General features: G+C 41.3%; 1 protein-coding gene across 1 annotated transcript; it reads left to right on the top strand.

Annotated features, from left to right (window-relative positions):
- The first annotated feature begins 223 nt into the window (after positions 1 to 223).
- ITM2A (integral membrane protein 2A) lies at positions 224 to 11,888 on the top strand. The gene is made up of 6 exons (XM_083484822.1): positions 224 to 597; positions 6,325 to 6,456; positions 7,810 to 7,998; positions 8,932 to 9,042; positions 9,994 to 10,144; positions 10,761 to 11,888. Exons 1-6 carry the CDS (start codon positions 514 to 516, stop codon positions 10,847 to 10,849), a joined length of 756 nt encoding a protein of 251 aa, XP_083340948.1. The 5' UTR covers positions 224 to 513; the 3' UTR covers positions 10,850 to 11,888.
- Positions 11,889 to 19,825: the final 7,937 nt, after the last annotated feature.

Below are 19,825 nucleotides of genomic sequence, written 5' to 3' on the forward strand. Positions count from 1 at the left end.
CAGAAATTCTTTTAAGATCTACTGACAGGGCAGTAATGCCACTTGTGTGTAGCATACGTAGGGACGGGCGAATCTTGTCCATTTCGGTTCATCTGAGTTTCCAGTATTAAATCATTTCTACATCTTCTTGAAGTGCTTCTAAACGGAATGTGTGTGTATATATACACACAAAAAATTAATGTGTGTGTGTGTGTTTGTGCGCGTGTGTGCGCATTCTCACGTTACGCGCGTTTCAGTCTCGGCCAACACGTTTCGCTGCCGGGAGAGGGAGACTTTGAGGTTGTTGTTGTTGTTGTTGTTTTTACCTAAGCCTGACTCTTTTTATCTTTACCGCGTTAGGCCCCGCCCCTCCATCTAGGTGGCCGACCGAGAGGCCCTATCGGCGCTTGTGGCAGCAGCAGCCGCCTCAGCAGCAGAAGGAACCGGAGCAGAGCGAACTACGACCGCCGCGCGAGAGGCGGACACCCGGCTCCTATCACAGCCGCTGCCGCCGCCGCAGCCGCCGCCGACAACATGGTGAAGATCTCTTTCCAGCCGCCCTTCGCCGGCAAAGACCAGTCCAAGAAGGAGGCGGCCGAGGTGCTGGTGGCCGACAAGGTGAGCGCGGGTCGAAGCTGCGACGTCGGCCCGTAACCGGCCGCCCTTTAATCTCCCTTCCCCCACCGGCGCCATTTTGTGGTGGCGGCGGCAGCGGAATGGGAATTAGAAGGGAAGTAAAAACACACGACGAAGAGTGCGAGGCGGGGGGGGGCGCATCGGGAGCGCTCCCTCCACCAGCACTAGCACCCCAATAACGCACCTTCGGGGAGCAAAATAATGGTGGCGCTGCCATGGCGAAGGCCTCTTTAACCCCAAAGGCAGCCCCATTCCTAAGCCTCCCTTGGCCACTTCAGAGACCGGGTCCTGTCATCTCTAGCCGGGCAGCTCTTTTCAGACTCACACACCCATCTGCCCCCCCCCCCTATTTAAACCCATTTCGCAATCGGCAGGTGCCTTGGATCCATAGCTGTCACTTTTCCCTTTTCTTGCGAGGAATCCTATTCAGAATAAGGGGATTTCCCTTACAAAAAAGAGGAAACGTTGACAGCTATGCTTGGATCAGGCCGCGGACCCCCCTAGCTTTTCTAGCCCGCACCTGCATTAGGCGCGTATAAAGTGTGTGATAATGATAATACTGTAATAATAATACACGACAGCCTCTGCCTGCAGACTCATACTCCCCAAAAAGACGGCACCAAAAAAAGAGAGAGGAAGTGATAGTGACAGTGGTGGTTTTAAGGGTAAGGGGAGAATTAATGCTGCTGCTGCTTGTGATTTGGATTGCAAAGCTGCCTTGAGTGTATGTGAAATTTAAGTAATAGTTGCTGGGGTTTTTAATAACAACAATAGCATTAAAACATATTTTCTCCTGCATTTGACTGGGTGTAGTGTGCTGGTTTGTGACTCCCTTAGTCCAACACTTGCAACCCAGCAGTGGTTTAGTTGTGGAGTAGCCTGCTGCAAGCATCCCAGACACTGCACCTTATAAAAGGATGCTGGTGTTCCATAACACAATGGTATGGCAGATGCTTTGCATGGAGAGGCTGCCAGGTTTTAATCCCTTGCCTCTCCGGCTACATAAAGGATCTCTGCTAGCATGTGCAAGACATTTGTCTGAGATCCCGGGACACTGTAGTTTAAGCTGACATTGATTCTAAGTCCACCGGTTAAAAGTGCAGAAGTAGGTCACACCCACGCATGTAAGGGGGGGGGGGGCGTTGCACCTGTGTAAATGTACCTGTTCATTATGGGGGTTTCTACTTTGCCTTTTAAACAACTTATCGGTGTGACTAACCAAAATATATACATCAGAGTACACATATGGGTAGTGTTGAATGAGCCCTAGGCAGGTGAGGGTAGGATTTCAGCATAAGTCTTCCACTTCTTTCAGGTTCTGGAGCCGTCTCAAATGCATTAGGGGACCACTTCTATTCTTCTTTTAAACCACCCTTCTCCCAATGTTTTGTATATGTTCCCTGAGAACTTTTCATAGCTCTATATAGGGGCTGGGAGTTGAACCTGGAACTCGCTGCATGCAAAGCAACAGTGGAACTTTTTGCATTGATTTTCCTGGTATTATTATTATTATTGGTGCAAGCCTGCATGGAAAGTGCAGTTTTCTTTAACACATTAATATCACTCTGCCTCTGTTCAGAGCCATCTTTCCTTAGTATCTCCAAGGACCTTAAGGTGGCATACATGTTATCCCCCTGTGATAGAGGTTAGGCTGGGAGATGGTGACTACTCCATTGTCATCAAATGAGCATCATGACTCAGGAGGGGATTGAAATCCAAGTTCTTCTAGGTCCAACATTCTAACCACTACACCACACAGCTGAGACTTAACACACAGGTGGTGCTTTGCCTGTTTCATAGTTGCCCTAAGTGTTGTGTTGGTGGGTTTTGCTTATATACATTAGGATAGCTAGTGTCTGTCTTTTTCTTGCCAAATGCTCTTTTCTGTGTTTTCCTGCACAAAAGTTGTGACTCATTCTCAAGTGATTGATCGACAGTGCATATGTTTGTGCATGATTGCATTTGGAAATGGTTGCAAACATGTACTGGGGAGCTGCAGGCAGTTGAAGAACACCACATTGTGACACAAATACTTGCTTCACGTGTGATAGCTGTGTGCCATCTCTAACTTTGTAGCATGTAAAGCAACCTTAATTGCCTCAGTGCCAACAGATCTCTGCTTTATCCTCATGTTGGAAATAGCTACACTTCCATTGCAGGATAGATCTAGGTAGTGGAAAGCTGGTTGATTGTAACTCCCATGTGATCACTGAATATTTTAAATCCTTAAGTTTCAGTAAAATCCACAATGCGTTAGAAACTAAATGCAAGCTCTTAATAACATAATCTTAAATTTGGCCTTCTATCCCTGCCCATTTTTACCTGGGAGAAAGCTCACTAAATGCAGTGGGGCTTGTTTCTGATTAAAGATGTACATTTGATTGGTTTGCAGATATGTCTTGACTCTGATGGAGAGTTCATGCCTAAATTTGAGGCATGTGAAGGCCTAGTTCCAAAACTTTGAGTTTTCATTTATACAAAAGTGTCTCAACATTACAGGTGATCCATATTTTATGGTTCTAAGCATATTTACATGGAAACAAAATCTACATAAGGCCTGGTATGTCCCTTAGCAAAACAAAATAAAGATAACCATCACATGCATCCTCCTCACTCAAGAGGAGTCTGACTAGACAGCCTTGCCTAGTTTCCTGTCTAGCAGTAAAAAAACCAGGTACGAGTGGTGCATAAATAGAATCCTTTCAAACATAAAATGGAAATGTTGCTTTGTTTTCACAGATGTTTCCTCTCTTCTTACTTTCATTTTAGGTGAAATAATTGAACTGAAATGTGACTGAACCCTTATTTCCTACAAATTTCCAACAAGTGGCAGACCTGCTTTTTCTAGTGTTACAGTTCACTTTTGAGATTGTGCAAGTAAAAGCATTATGAGAAATTTGTTTTGCAATTCAGCATTTGTATTGGCATAATGATTCAGAGGGTGGAGGCTACTGATGACTAGCAAAGTTTATGCAACATTCCTGGTTTGATTCCTAACCAGCCAAAGAACCTCTTGGAGCAGAGAGTCTGGGAAAGATTTCTTTGTGAGCCTTTAGGAGATGCTGCTAGGCAGATATGATAGGTACAGACCTGTCTTCAAATGCTGGGTTACTATGTAATCTCTGTAAAGCAGTGGTACAATGTAATGTGCCAAAAGGATGCAATGTGCCAAAAGGTACTCTTAATCCTCTCCACCTCCACATTCAGTCCCTCAAAAGTTTCCCAGTCAGGTTATAGACTATGAATAACTAATTTTCATGTCTTTCTCTAATGATATGAATCACATATTCTACTCCCACCTCTAGACAGGACTGCAGCAGACATCCACTTGGCCTGCATCTGCCACTGATTTGTGTAGTTGAACCAATAGTCTGCTGAATAGACAATATTGGGCAAGTTATAAGGCAGCTTCATATGTTTAAACATGCAGCTATTAGTACTATAATGAAATTTTGCAGGTAGTTACTTGAAAAGAATGAATTGCTGTTTGGGATTGTGAGATTAGCCAATTAATGTGCAGGCTCACTTGTTATTAAATATCAAGAAGACATGCATGACAGTTCTTTGGGCAGAAAGGAAATACTGTTGTGGCTGCTACATTCTAATACTGTACTAATTTTGCTATTTAGTGCAGAATGCTATTTTATTATCTGCAGTCTTGCAAAACTTATACTTGAACATACCGTTTTAACATTTTGAACTGTCTAACATTGCATAAGAGTCTAAGGTCGAGTTTATTGCTTTCTGAATTTTTTTCTGGTGGGCTAGGGGCGCAACTGTTTGTGTATTATCCTGTGTCTGGCACATTCAGAAGAATGTTTAGCTTTCCAGCTTCAGGGTTGTCCCCCACCCTGCAATTCACTGAGTTCCTTGCAAAAAGGGCTAAAAAGAGATGATTGTAAATATTTTGGTCTTGGTGTTCCTAATATTGAGATTTTCTGTAATACATGAAGTTGAATTAAACCAGGCTTTGACTGGACTAAAATGTATATTTGTGCATGAAATTAAATTGTCTTGATCTTTGCAATAGTACATGAGTAGTTGTCCCAAAGGCTGATGTGGAAATAACCAGTGTTGCTAGTAATTCCTTGTGAACTGGGCAGGAGCTGTACATTTTATGATTGTACAGGTAGCACATTGGTGCCTGCTCTTTTCTTCATTTACACTGGCTCAGTTAAAAGGCAGGTTACAACTTGACCACGGTGCCTGACTCTGGATTTTTGAAGATGCTTGGCTTCAATTAAATGACATCATTGAAGCTGGAAAAGCATATTTAATTTTAACATGCTAGCATCAGATTTCAAGATGCTTGAGCAAACTAGTGAAGAAATCTTCCTGGCTTGTATATACACAGCTGAAGTTAACTATCAGTAGAGCAGAACTGAAATGATATTAGACAATTATATGGATTCTGAAACTTTAGAACCCAATCTACTTGCTTACTAAAAGTGCAAATATGTTTTGGCTGTTAGTATTGCCCTTTAAAAAAAAAAGCCACATATTTAGCATTGTTAACTGGCAAAATTGCTTCAACAGCATATTAGGTTCTCAGAGAACTAGGATATTATTTGCATAGTAGAAGTTCAGAATCTGCTGATGCTTCTTTTTCGATAGTTTATAACTTGCTGTTCCTCTTCTAAATCTGAGGGTGGAGAGGTGAGGAGGAGGAATGTCTCATCTTGCCAACCCTTTGAATATTTTATAGTCCTACTGTACTGATGATTTGAGTGGACAGAGATCCTTGAAATCAGTTTAACATCTGAATTTCCTGTTTTAAAACTCATTATTTTTTTAAAATGAGCTTAGCTGAATGTTAAAAGCAAATGCCACACTGAAACCTCTCAGTTGATAATGCTCTTGAACAAACAAGGCTAAATATGCATGTCATTGAGTCATACTGCTTTTGTTTTTAGAATTATGGAAATAACCTTCCTTTTGAAGTCACACACCTCATAAATATGATCTTGATGTTAGCAACTATGGATTGGAAGGTCATCACAATTTTGTGGTTTTGTGTATATTTGCAGTTAACCACAACCCCTTTAAATGCTCTTTGCCATAAATATGAGCAAGGAGCAAATGCTGTTGAATAGATAAATTGACTTTTTATAACTTTAAAGAGTTATATAAGTTATGACTGACAGATGTTGCTGAGGAACAGCTCCAATCACCCCTGACCATTGGCCATGATGTCTGGAACTGATGGGAATTGGAGTTCAACATTTAGAATGTCACAGGTTCCCCATCCCTGCCTAACACTTAAGAAAGGATTGCCTTGGGAGGGAAGGGAACAATGAGCTGAATTATGTTAAGGGAAGTTTAAAATGTGAAACCTTTATTTTTGCAGCCTAGTAGGCAAAATTCACTGCAGCACCGTTCTGTAATTTAACAGGAGGCACAAATCCATCTGTAGTTTTTTAAAGGCTATTCAGTTTTGTTTAAAGCAGGTGCTATGGCATCCTTCTTTTAAACACAAAGGGCTCAAAACACGTTCCATTCTCCTATGAATGAAATATAGGTGTACTATGGCATCCTTGGGTCAAACATTTCTCAAGTGTGTTGTCTGGCACTGTTGGCTTTCACCTTGAATTGTGGTATCATCCTGCTGAGTCAAGGTGAGGTGTAATTAGTTAAAGAAAATATTGTCTCCAAGACAACAAAGAACTTAAGTTCTCTCTCTCTCTCTCTCTCTCTCTCTTTCCCCTTAAGGATCCAGAAGTTGCAACACATGGGCACGAAAGTTCATCTGGAAGATGTCTGCTGATTCTTTTGGGTCTTGCGCTTATATTGGCAGGAGTGGTGGTTGGTGGAGCCTGCCTCTATAAGTACTTCATGCCAAGGGTAATGGAAATACAACTCCCCCCCTTTTTTTCTTTTGCAGATAAAATTGACAAAGCAAATATAAACATACAAAATAAGCAAAATATTCCACACAGTGTAAGCATGATATGTAACTGAATTGGAATATGGGTCTAAACTTAGATCTGCACCTCAAAGCTGTGGCAGTGAGGAAGCTATGAACTTAAAAAGTGAATATGCCTGGATTCCTCTCATGTTTGTGCCTGGGACAGCCAGAGTTATCTTGCTGAACTGAGGCCTCAGTCCTGGGAGCCACCATCTTGGCTTTCCCCCTCCTTATCCTTGTACTGTGACAGGCCCCATGGGGCCCTGTGAGACCCTTGGGTCTTGCAGGATCTCGGATGCATCCTTCCCTGAAGCTTCCGTGTCTGCCTCAGTAGGACTGGCATTCTTGGCAGTTCTGCTGCTTGCCATGATTTGGGTGTCAGACTCTGCACTGAAGCATCCTGAGATGGTAAGCTGGCCTTGGACATCTTAGTGGTGTTGGGGACCAAGTCTTGTCTTCCTACCCCCCACCAAAATATTTTTAAAAAAATATGCAGAAAAGTTCAAAACTTTTATTTTACTGTGTGATTGTAGCAGATCTGCTATTTTCTTGAAGGACTTTGCAAACACAACTCAAACTGCTGTGAGCTTATACATTAACAGAATATATATAGGCCACATGTTCTGAACAAAGTTTAATAGACAAAACATTGAGTCAGGAGGAATTTGTGGAAATGTTTAATACAAGTATTTGTTACAACAGTGCCATCACACAATTCACACATAGAAAGTCACCTTTTCCGCTTGTCTGCACTAGTCTTGCACATATATTTTACAAGGGATTAGGTACAATTGGAATGTCATTTATTACAGTTCTTTCATGCATCCAATGAAATGGAGAAATGCCTTCCTCTAATAAACTGAAAATACTTAAACAAATGTGAAACAGTATCCTGTACATTTGTTCCACATTAACTTAAAAAATTACAGCATCTTTGCTGGAAAACAACAAACTTGGAAGTATTTTGTATTTCTTTGCATATACCTCTTACACACTTCTGATTTTTTGTTGTGTTTGAACTGTAATTAAATGACTTTATTGCAACTAACAGAACCACAAAAACACTTGCCCTCATTAGTTGTTGTTGTTGGTTTTTTTTGCCCAATATTGATTTTATTATGATTGCAGCAAACCAATGCTGGATTGTACCCAGCTAAGTTATACTTGGAGTATACCCATTGCAATTAACAGACCCAAGTTAATAATTTTAAATAGGTCTGCTCTAAATAGCACTGGATAATCTGTCCCTAAAAGAAGTCTCATAATTGATTACTGTGATTTATTTTTAGCGTGCAATGATGCGTGGGCAAATGTGTTACGCGGGAGAGGATCAGCAAGAGCAGGCAGCCGAACCCTACTTCTTGCCCATTGCTGAGGAAGCTGACATTCGTGAGGATGATAATATTGCCATCATTCAGGTTCCTGTTCCAAAATTCTCTGACAGTGATCCTGCGGCTATTGTTCATGACTTTGAAAGGGTGAGTTGTGACAAATCTAGAACTTTTCTTTTTGAAAATTACACCATCTGTTGAATTTTCATAATTGGCAACACAAAAAACAAACACCCTCATCCTTCTACATCAAATAACAGAAATGATGTTAGTAACAGCTAGCCTTGTTGCTTGCTTTAATTTTGGTTCACCTGGTGCAAGTTAGTACAAGCACATAATTCACAGCTTCAACTTACTGGCCACTAGTCTTGCCTAAAAAAGATCAGGAATGTTTCTCCCTTTTTGAGTCCTAATTTTGTGTGTTAAATTGTCCATTATTAGTCTCCTTTTTTATTCTTGGTTCTGATGTCACTATGTCATCTTCTTTCTGCCACCTTAAACTTGTTACATGAGTTGTAAGTGATTCATGTGCAAATTGCTTATCTTCAAAATGGATGTCAAGAATGTATTACTCGAAGACCTATGGTTAGAATGGCTGTTTTAAAAAGTTATTAGCATCTTTGCTTGCCAAAATAGATTCTCTTACTCCATTGGAAAGGACTCTTTCTCTTTGTTGGAAAGGAACCTTTTGATAAATCCCAATACTTGAAACTTTATTGCTTCTCTTCAAATCGGTTACATAATTTCACTGATTTAATCTGTAAAGCTCTTGGAACATTTTTATAAGAACTAATTTGAAAACAATGACTTGGGTCATAAGATGACTTAAGGAAGTTAAGTGAAGGAAAGTTTTCTGCCCCCTCTTCCCACCTATACTCATTAAGACTCCTAAACTGCCTCTCTAGAGGGTTGGGGAACCCTCTTGAAAAATGTGGAACTGATCACATGGAGCTGCTGGAAAAAGGAGGAGATGGAAAAATTTCCTTCTCTTGAGATTCCTTCCGTTATCTTAGAGACCAAGACAACAGGCATATTAAAGTATGTATTCAAATTACTGAGATTTCTTGTTTCTTCTTGCAGCTCCTGACTGCCTACCTTGATCTGCAGCTGGGTAACTGCTATGTGATCCCTCTGAACACGTCCATTGTTATGCCACCACGGAATCTGATGGACCTCTTTTCAAAATTAACGGTTTGCATTGTTATATTTCAGTGTAACATGGGGAAGTTTTCTTTTTCTATGAAGACAGTGAAATGTATTCTTGCTTATCGATGGTATCTTTTCTTCAGCGATATCTTTCTTTAGCTGGCACGTAGCTTGCTTACGAAAAGTCTATTGATGGCCAGTGTTGGTTGACTGATGGCTTATTGAGAGCATCTGTATCACTGATGCCGAAAGTATAAACACTGTTTTCAGTATGATTCACGTAATGTTTTTATTCGTGTCACTCAGAATTTATAGGCAGAGATAAGACAAGCCTAACTATGTCTAGACCTTTTTACTTGCATTTAGAAGCGGGCAGCTGGTGAGACTGAATAGATCTCTACTTAACTTTGTTATAAGCCCGGGCAGGGGCTGCTTCCTAAATTAAGCATACTTAAATAGTAAAGTACATTAAAATAAGACTTCCTTCCAAGTGGATTGGTGTGGGGAGCCTTTTTCAGTCTAGGGTTCACATTCACTTCTGGGCAGCCTGGAACCCAAATGCCAACAGGAGGTGGAGTAATGGATTTAACTACTACCTTTGTACAGGAGGCTACATTCTAGCCATGCAAAAGCCAGAGGTTTACACACACACACACACACACACACACACACACACACACACCATACTAGGAAGCAAGAGAAATTATCCTTATTCATGGACAAATCCTTCTTCAGAAATTTTTATCAAGTGCATTTGGTAAGAACTCCTAGAAACATGACCCCAAGGAATAACCTTGTGTGATCAAGGTCTGGGCACACTATCTGCAATAAATCTTGCTTTAATCATCTGAAGTTTTCACCTTTTCTCATAGATTCCACATGTATAGTTGCTCCCTTTATTTAAAGTTCCTTTGCAAATATGAATCTTCTTCTTTGGGTACTGGAAAAAAAAGAATTGCAAATATTCATATTGGTGATATTTGTGTTTTTCCACAGACTGGTTCCTATTTGCCTCAGACTTACCTTGTTCGTGAAGAAATGGTTGTGACAGAAAAGATTGATAATGTGTCTGATCTGGGCATTTTCATTTACCAGCTCTGTGTAGGGAAGGAAACTTTCAGGCTTCAGCACAGAGATAAGACCAATGGTGAGTATTTCAACTGAGAATGTAAACTTAGCTTCTTAAGCAGAAAAAAATAAAATCTAAAAATCTTCTGTAAGCTTCCAGAAAGAGCTTAGCTTGATAAATCTATCTAGTTTTTTCTTTTTTAATTTTCCTTTAATAGAAAAGGCTTTTTCTTTCTAAGGTTACATATGGGAAAGTGGAGGTACATAGTGAGACTAAATCATTAAATTAAACTGGTGAAAAGTCAATGTTAACACTTCTAGCAGCAGTTCAAGCATGAATATTCTGATAGTCAGAAATTTAAGATTTTGTTCAGAATCTAAAAATGTTTGAACAGTTAGCTGCATTGGTGTCTTGCTTGATGGTATTTTGGAAGTATTTGGTTCAGTATTTAGCTAGTGAAATGTGGGAAACTTCACACAGTGGCTCATTTCCAGGGTAGGAAAAGAGTTTGTACCCAACCTACACATCACTATCCCTAACACTCCTTCCAGAATTGCATTTCCCTGGTTTTAAATCAATAGATACATTCAGCTTGGCACATGCAGCCATAAACAGACTAACCAGGAAATAAATCTTCTGTCTGAAATCTTCATATTCTGTTCAGCATTAATTGGTGTTGTGTTCTCTTATTTAGGCCTCCAGAAACGCTCAGCTGAAAAGTGTCATTCAATCCGGCACTTTGAAAACTTGTTTGTTGTGGAAACCAAGATCTGTCAGCAGTGAAAAGTACAGGGTAGAAAGTGACAATCACACATCTTCATTAAGAAGTCGAAGCTTTATATCTTTATTTTCAGAATTAAAACATGCAGTGATAATCAAAACCTTATGCTTTTTTGTGGGTTGCTTAAATTTAAAAACAAAAGAAGGAAATTCCAAATTTACCATGATTTTTTCTTTGTGTCCCTGGTGTGGCTAAATTTTCTAGCTTTCATTCGCACTTGCTAACACAAAAGTGAATACCCTATACCCACCTGATTATCTGTTTCACAGCATAGTCTTACACGTCTACTTGGAAGTCTTATTTTGTTAAGAGACTTACTCCAAATTAAGTGTGTAGGATTGCAGCCTCAAACTAATTTAAAAAAGGACTGCAAGTAGCAAATTCCTACATAGAAATGTAGTCCAGTCAACACCTGACTCTTTACAGAATGATGAAAGTAACACATTAATATCTGGTTTGCACATTTATGTGTAGCTCTGTAGGATTGCTCTACATTAAGTCTGGTAAGAAACTACATCAAGACTTCTAAGGTTTATTTGAACTTCATAGGAGAAGCATGTAAACTAACCTTGGTAATCATAAACATTTTTTTCCATTTTGTGCAATTACTGTATTGAACTTGTATGTATATTTGGAACCTTCCCTGAGTTGACTTTAGTACTTCTTTATTTTGGTTCTTTGGTGATATTTAGTTATATGTTCAGGAGCAGTTACTCTTTAAAAGCTTTTATGTTAGTATTTTGGCGCTGGACTGGTTTCAACATCTTTATTGCAAGCTTATGTAATTACAACCTGATTTGGCCCAATTGTCATTGTTTCTGTAGCTGTGAATTCCAACCCCCTAAGCCTATATTTCAGAGAATAACTTCTTATAAGCACAGTAGCACTAAGACTGCAGTTGAAAGTATTATCTTTGCTTAAGACTGTGGTACACGATGGTAAAGGGATTGTTAGTGAGCTGCTAAGCTGAGTGTTTTGTATAAGGGACTTTATATTTCTCACAAATCCTGCAGCCCTCCAATAAATGTTTCTTTAAGACTATGGTGGTGGTCTCACTTTCTTGGCAATAAAAGTAATTGTGAGAGGGAATATTAATGCTGTCAAAATATTGGTAGCGTATCACTCCTGCGCTGAAACTGCTATAGTCAGGACCATGTATTCTACAGTACTTCAGAATGTTATATTAGGTGCAGAATCTAGTTTCCTGAGAAACCTAGGCTTTCAGGTTTGTGTTTTGCCATCATTGTTCTGAATTATAGGCAAAGATTTGTGTATCTCTAGAGCTAAAGGCGTGGAGGAATTGATCACAGGGTTTCCTTTTCTCTCACAGACTAACAAAGAATAAAGTATGTAACTTGTATATAGTTGGAGAATAAAGTATGCACCTGAGAGAGGCATAATTTAGCCTGTTGAATTCATTTATTCATGAGTGGGGTGGGAGGTGCTTGTGAATCCTGTTTACTGAAAACCTTCCCGTACACCAAATAAAGAAGCTGTCAGATAGGCTACTTTGCCCTTCATCCTTTAATGCAAGTCCATCTTAAAAATTGATCTAGTGCACTGGACTTTTGCTGTCTGAAGTCTTGTGGTACTTTTCGTTTAAATATGGAAAGTGGTGCTCTTTAGTTACAGACCTTAGGTGATTCTGATAGGAGCTTTAATTATATATCCCAGCCTGCCTCAGAGAATAAACACTTTCTAGTTCCAGAAACAGGTCCACTTTTTATTTTTGCAGGCTTTAGTGTTATTATTTTTTAGTTTGTTATAGACTATGGAGTTTGTTATAGACTATGGGGGCCTTCCTTCTACCTGGTGGAGATAAGTACCCTTTTAAAAGCTGTTCATGGTTGTCACTGCCTGCCTATAGAATATTGGGTCATGGAGCCATTCAGCCTACAGGAACTACCTTTGTCTTTCCACAGTCAGTAGGTGCTCAAGAAGTGCTGCACTTTTTAATTACTTGATCCCCTTACCTACAACCTTTTCTGTAGGTACTCCATGGTTGTGGGGGAGGAACAGGTATCTACTGCTACAAGTGGTGGCTTGTTGGTAAAAATTAGCTAACTATTTACTCCCCCTTTCCAAAAGCTGACATCTGCAAACAAATACACATGCTAGAATTGGAATGTTAACATTTGCACCTGTTGTATGTCAAGACTGTTCCTTGCAAAACTCTCAAGGATGCAGCCTTGAGTTAGTGCTTGTTATCCCTTACAAAATAGATATGTCACTTATCCACTAGATGGCGAAGTTGGCAAGCTAAAGGTATTTTTGTTTTACGCCTTCTAGCCTTTTAATGTTCTTGATGAGAGCAGCATGCTTATGCTTCACACCAACTAATCTGGAAATAAGTTTATGATACTCCAGGGAAGCAACATATGATTCAGAATCATGCCTTTTGGAAGGGCAGTGAAGGCTTATCACCTTCATAACATTTGGTGTAAATCCGGACTTTTGACACCCGTTTGTGCCCATTAATACTGGGAGGGCTACAGTTTACATATAAACTTTTCAGACTGCCATCTGGGAAGCTGCATGCCCAAGACAAGCTAGCCTCTTATGCACATTGTGGTGCACTTGGGCATACAGTAACTGGAGCAAACAACTTGCAGAGAATATTCCAAAAGCAGTCTGGATTTCTTCATGTTAGGTTCTTGCAGCAGGGAGGGGAATAGCCTTTTATACCAAATCCAATTAACTCATGTTCTGCACAGCCTTATCCCACCATGGGGTGCTCCAGCTGTTTTGGACTGCAACTTAAATCAACCAGCCACTATGGCAAATGGGTTTGTGATCCAAAATACCTGAAGGGCACCCAGGCAGGTCTGACCTGACTGGCAGAGGCTCCAGCATTTTGGGCAGCACCCCATTGTCAGTCTTATCTGGAGAGGCCAGGGATTAAACCTGGGACCCTCTGTGTGCAAAGCATGTGCTCTACCACTGAGCTATGGCTCTTTCTAACACCACTTCCTTCAAAGCAATCTCTCTTGGTTCCGTAGTTTGCTCATGAAACCACACACACCCCTGGCCAGTTCAACTAGCCTTGCTGCAAACCATTTTGCCTGTCTGTTGCAAGTAGCTCATCAGACCTGCTCGAATGTGAGTTTAAATTTACTTGTCCTTTTTATACTTGTGGGGGATAAATCAGGCCACATCCCCCTATTTAATGTTTCAAGTTAGCAGATCTTGACTTTTGTAGTTAACACATTCAGCATTTATAAGAATTTCCTGAGTCACTGAGCTACTTCTATACTTCCTTTCTACCAACCACTGTACAAACACATTTTCCTCACCACTAAAAGTGATCTTTGCTGGGGAAGGGGGAGGACAGGAGTGCTTCATTGCAGGGGGTTGGGCTGGATGACCCTCAGCATCCTTTCCAAATCTACAATTCTATGAAAATATCTCAGGCACTCTTGTGTTTAAGTAAAGAGAGTTAAAGTGAGGAATAAGTATTGCCTTTCAGTTTCAAGGTATTCACACAATCCCTATAATTCTGTGAGGGAGGGCAGTGTCTGCAAAATGCTCTGTGGTCTTGTGATGGAGGAAGGTATATAAATCTAATAAAGAATAATAATGTTACTGTACCTATTTTGCAGACAGAAAGCTCAAGGTTATAATGAAAGCTTTTTTAGTTTTTCAAATTCCTAACAATGGAGTTGCCTCCTACTTGTGGATTTGGGCAACCTTTTTTTCTTTGCTATTCAGAATCTGAACTGTGAAATTTGGATTTCCAAGCTAAATTTTGAATGGGGTTTACTTCAAAAGTACGTATGTGTTTTTGGCATCTCTTTGAATTTGACAGGCACCAGTTCTCCTGTACTGTCCAATCTTAAATATTGTTGCGTGCCATCTATCAACCAATTGTCTATTTCAGAGGTTCACAATCTGGTCCATGAAAAGGGTGTGGAATAGTGGAGATTATCAGTACTGAGAGAGAATTGCTGAATAAGCGATTTAGACTTCCTGCCATCACAAGTTACCTGCAGTTACAAAACAAAAAAACCCCTTCATTGTGGTCTTTTGAGACCTTTTTTTTTTTTGCGGTGAACAGTTAACTCTAAAAGGAAATATTCTGCAGAAAGCAACACACTCATTATGAAATGGTCTCAGAAGGTGCACTAATCTATATTAGTCCTAAGAAAACCCAGTACTGTATTGCATAATACATTTGGAGATCAAAATAGACTGGTTAAAAACAAAATAGAGAGCCCTGCCTAATCAGAGTGAAAAGCTTGTCTGCTTCAGCATCTACAACTATTTGCAATGGCCAACCAGATGCCTCTGGGAAGCCTACAAATGCAACTACCAGTTGAGAAGACTTCTGATCACGTGTACTGTGGCTCACAAAGACTTGTTCCATGCACAATTATTGCGAACAGGTTTGAGAAATCTGTTTGGACCAGCATGCTATGTTTTATAGAGAAGACATATAATATGTGCATGGAGTCACAAACTAACAAGACTCAAATAAATGTTCCATGAACAGGAATGGTAGGAGTGGTAAGTCACTGTCAAAGATCACTGAAATGGAGGCAAAGTGCCTTTCCGCAGTCAATATCCTACAAATGTGAGATGTGTGCTCCAAACGTCACAATAGGGTGCTCCAAGCGCAGCAACAGACAGTACAGTTCTTCCTCCTTTATCAGCTGGTTTAATGATGATGTTAGTATCATTAGACAAGTCATTAAGGCAGGCATGCTGGGACTTGGTTAAATTGTCCTGTGTCCTAGTGCCCCTCTTTTCGAGTTGGTCCAAATCATGGCTCACCAATTGATGGAATGAAGTGATGGAAGGATTAGAACTGGGCGGGATAAATGATTATTTAGGTCTAAAAAGCTGTGTTTGTTGATCTCTGAAACCAAACATGTCACATGACTTAATATTACGCACAAATTTATGTAAATCTACCCTGGTGCAAAAAGCATTACAGCAAGGCTTAGGAACAAAACCGAGTCCCAATTGTAGGACCTGCTTTTCCGCTGTATATAGGCCAGCTTTTACAGGTGTGTAAGCAGGGCCATCCAACTATCAATCACCCAATGTCATAATGAGTTCAGGTGACTGATTAGGTGGGTGGTCCTGCCTGCCTGCTGAAGTTGACCCACAGGTATGGCAGTAAGGGGGTCTGTTTTACCAGCACATTCCACACCAGGAATGTGTTGGCACCCAGCAGGATTGAATTCCATGCTCATTAGCTGATGAGTGGAGGGTTCAGTTCTGCCCTCTGCAGGGGCAGAGAAAGTGGGGGTGCAGTGGGTGCGGGCCACCTGAATGTCATCACTCAGGGGGGTGACAAAATGCCGGGCGGCACTTACCGCGGGGCCTACAGCGCACCTAAGCCACACATCTCTCCTGGGAGAGACGCAGTGGCTTGGGCACGTGCAGGCTCCGTGCTGCCCGCACTGTCCACCTGCTGCCCAACCCCCAGCTGTAGGGCGGCTGAGTGGGAGGAGGCAGGCAGACTCTGGAGGCCCCACAATGTGCCCTAACCCCTATGGGCGGCTCACCTCACCCCTGGGCACTGCCCCAGGTGCCCAAGCGGCTTCCTCTGCTGCTGTCTGTCTGCAGGGGTTTGCTTCACTACAGTGAAGCAGCACCAACAGCACCAGCTGATTGACAGGCAGGTGTGGTTTGGGGGAAATTGTACTGTGGGCCAAATTAAACTCTACGAAGGGCCAAGACTGGCTCACAGGGCAGAGGTTCCCCACCCCTGCTTTTAGGCATCACACGATAAGCTAATACAGCCGCCTGTCAACTGTAACTGTAATTAGCACTGTAGTGAGCTCTTGACAACACTGGGATAGCATATCAAGAAAGCTAGTGCTGACCTGAGGATAACCCCTCTTCAGAAGGACATGATCCATCTTCTCCTACTTGTGCACAGGGAGATTATTGCTTGGCCTCCCCCCACATGCCCACTCAATTCCTCTGCAATATGTTCAGTCATTTCTGGTGACAAAGGAATTATTCCAAACATTACATATCTGGGGGCCCATCATGCAGGCTGAGAGAAGGGAGAGCCCAATCCACTACCTATGAGCAAACCCTGCTCATGGTAGGCACATGCAATGGGATACCTAAAAGGTCTGAGCCTTGGGTTGTGCTGGTGGATTTAAAATACCTGCAACCGATGGCTAAAAAAAAATCATCTGTGTAGCGAGCAGAGTGGCTGGTGCCTTTTCTGGGTTGACTGCCTTTCTTTGTAATGCACAGCATCTATCACTTATCTGAGCCATCACAGTGTGCTCCATCTTGCCTCTTCCCCCTTTTTCATCTTCAGGTGGCACGTTTCATCTGAGCTTCCTGTAGCAGTGTTCCTTTTCACTTTTTCTTTCTTTCTTATTTCGCACTGTGGTTTCCGCTCACTGTTACTGGGGTGGCAGCAGGGAGCTAGGTGTTGGCAGAATGAAGCGAGAGCTATTTGTGACATCATTGTGGCAGATTGAAACAGGTGTTTTTCGTCCCAGACTTAGGTGTTGTAGTAAGCTGGGGCGGGGAATCGTTGCTGAACAATTAATATACCTTCCAGTAATGCTCACATTACAGTTTAAAAACCCCCAAATGGTTTAGCCTCAGACATCTAGAAGACCACAGAAAACCTCTCAGATAAGAAGGCCAGCAGCTGTTCCCCCACTGTCAGAAATTTGAGGGGTGGCATTTTTTTTGCAGCAGCCCCTAAGCAGTAGAATTCCCTCCTCACAGAGGTCCATCTGGCAGCTTCATTGTACAGTGGTGCCCCGCAAGACGAATGCCTCGCAAGACGGAAAACTCGCTAGACGAAAGAGTTTTCCATTTTGGAGGTGCTTCGCAAAACGAATTTCCTATGGGCTTGCTTCGCAAGACGACAATGCGTTGCGAGTTCCTGCAGGTTTTTTCCTCCTTTCCCCCCTTTTTCTAAGCCGCTAAGCTGCTTATCAGCTGATCCGATTAGCAGATAAGCCGCTAAAAGCCACTAATAGCGCTAATCCGCTAATCCATCAATGGGCTTGCTTCGCAAGACGAAAAAACCGCTAGACGAAGAGAATCACAGAACGGATTCTTTTCGTCTTGCGAGGCACCACTGTATAGCTTTCAACATATGCTGAAGCCCAGCTTTGACACCATATCTTTCTTTCTTTCTTTCTTTCTTTCTTTCTTTCTTTCTTTCTTTCTTTCTATCTGAACCCACCCTATTCTTCTGAGTGTAGATTGTCTAAACTGGTTTTAACCTTGCATTTTCATATTGTAACCCACCCTGGAATCTTATATTGAAGGGTAGGTAAGAAACAATAACAACATATCCACTTCTAGTCCTACTCAGTACACTCATGGAAATTGATAGACATAACTAAGGTTCATGAGTAAAACTTAGTTGGATACAATATAATAATGAATAATAATAAGAAGAAGAAGAAGAAGAAGACGAAGAAGAAGAAGAAGAAGTAATTATTATTGTGTTGGTTATTATGATTATTATTATTATTAGTAGTAGTAGTAGTAGTAGTAGTAGTAGTTCAGAAAAGGGCAATCAAAATGTTCAATGGGATGGAGCAACTCCCCTATGAGGAAAGGATGCAGCATTTGGGACTTTTTAGAAAAAGCAGGTCAGAGGGGGCATAATACAAGTTCATAAAATTATGCATGGCATGGAGAAAGTAGATAGCAGAAGGCTTTTTGCCCCCTCATAAAACACTGGAACCTGCAGACATCCAAAGAAGCTGAATGTTGGAAGATTCAGGACAGATAAAATACTTCTTCAAGCAGCACAAAGTTAAACTATGGAACTCAATTCCTTAGAAGGCAGTGGTGGCTTCAAAAGAAGACATACCCTCTGACATTTCTTCAGTGAAAATAGGGACATCCTAAGGAACAGCAGGACATTCTGGGATCAAAGCAGAAACCAGGGCAGTTTCTGTAAATCTAGGACTGTTCCTGGAAAATAGGAACACTTGGAGAGTCTGGGAGGATTAGACAAAAGGCTATCAACAGCTACTAGCTGTGCTGGAATTACGTATAAGCTATAGCTCTCTTGGAGCCCCCCAAAAAATTAAAGGGGGAAAAAACCTGGATGTACATTTGCAAAATATAAGATAAGTTCAACAATTACTTTGATAAAATACATATTTTGTTATGCGCAAATGGCTTTAGATACCTATTAGGTCCATAAATTACCATATAGCATATATTCAACACAAAAAACAGTGATAATTTGTTGTTGACAAAGGACAGCTGGACATATAAAGAGCCCCATAACCTTCAGTAGCTTAGGGCCTCATTAAACCTAAATCGGGCCCTGGCTATTAGTCATATTGGCTATGCCCTGCCTCCAAGTTCAGAGACAGTACGCTTCTAAATACCAGTTGCTGAAAACTGTGGAAGGAGTTATGTTCAGGTCCTGTATCTGTGCTTCTTGTGGGCTTCTGGCTGGCCACTGTGAGAACAGGATGCTGGACTAGATGTGCCCTTGGCCTGATTCAGCAGGCTCTATGTAACGGTGTTGTTCCTTAGTGAGCAATCGGGTAGCATATTGAGCTGCACACTTCCATATTTTTTTTTATTCATTCACTTAAGACATTTCTATTCAACCTTGGAAACCAAACCCTATGAGGAAAGGTTTTGAGTGCTGGGTATGTTTCTAGGCTGGAAAAGAGACCATGAGATGACATAATGGTACTCATCAAATATTCGAAGTGTTGTCACATGGAAGATTGTTCTCTGTTGCTCTTGTGGGCAGCCAGCCATCCAGAGGTCACATACCAGTGGTGGGTGGTGTTAGATGGAATAGTGGATGGAAAATCGATGTGACGCTTACCTTTGTACTTTGCAAAAGTTGAAGGTTTCTACATGCACACCCACACACCAAGTATCTTTCCATCTTTCTTCCAGGCAAGCAAGAGTTCATGGAGGCATCCCAGGTAGACAAAAATGTTCAAGGAGGGCATGACCTGTGGGGTGGTGGTGGTCTGGGAATAGCCCTGAGAGCCAAATTGAGAACC

This window comes from Podarcis liolepis, assembly GCF_965112155.1.
Source record: "Podarcis liolepis genome assembly, chromosome: Z".
Classification (NCBI taxonomy): domain Eukaryota; kingdom Metazoa; phylum Chordata; class Lepidosauria; order Squamata; family Lacertidae; genus Podarcis; species Podarcis liolepis.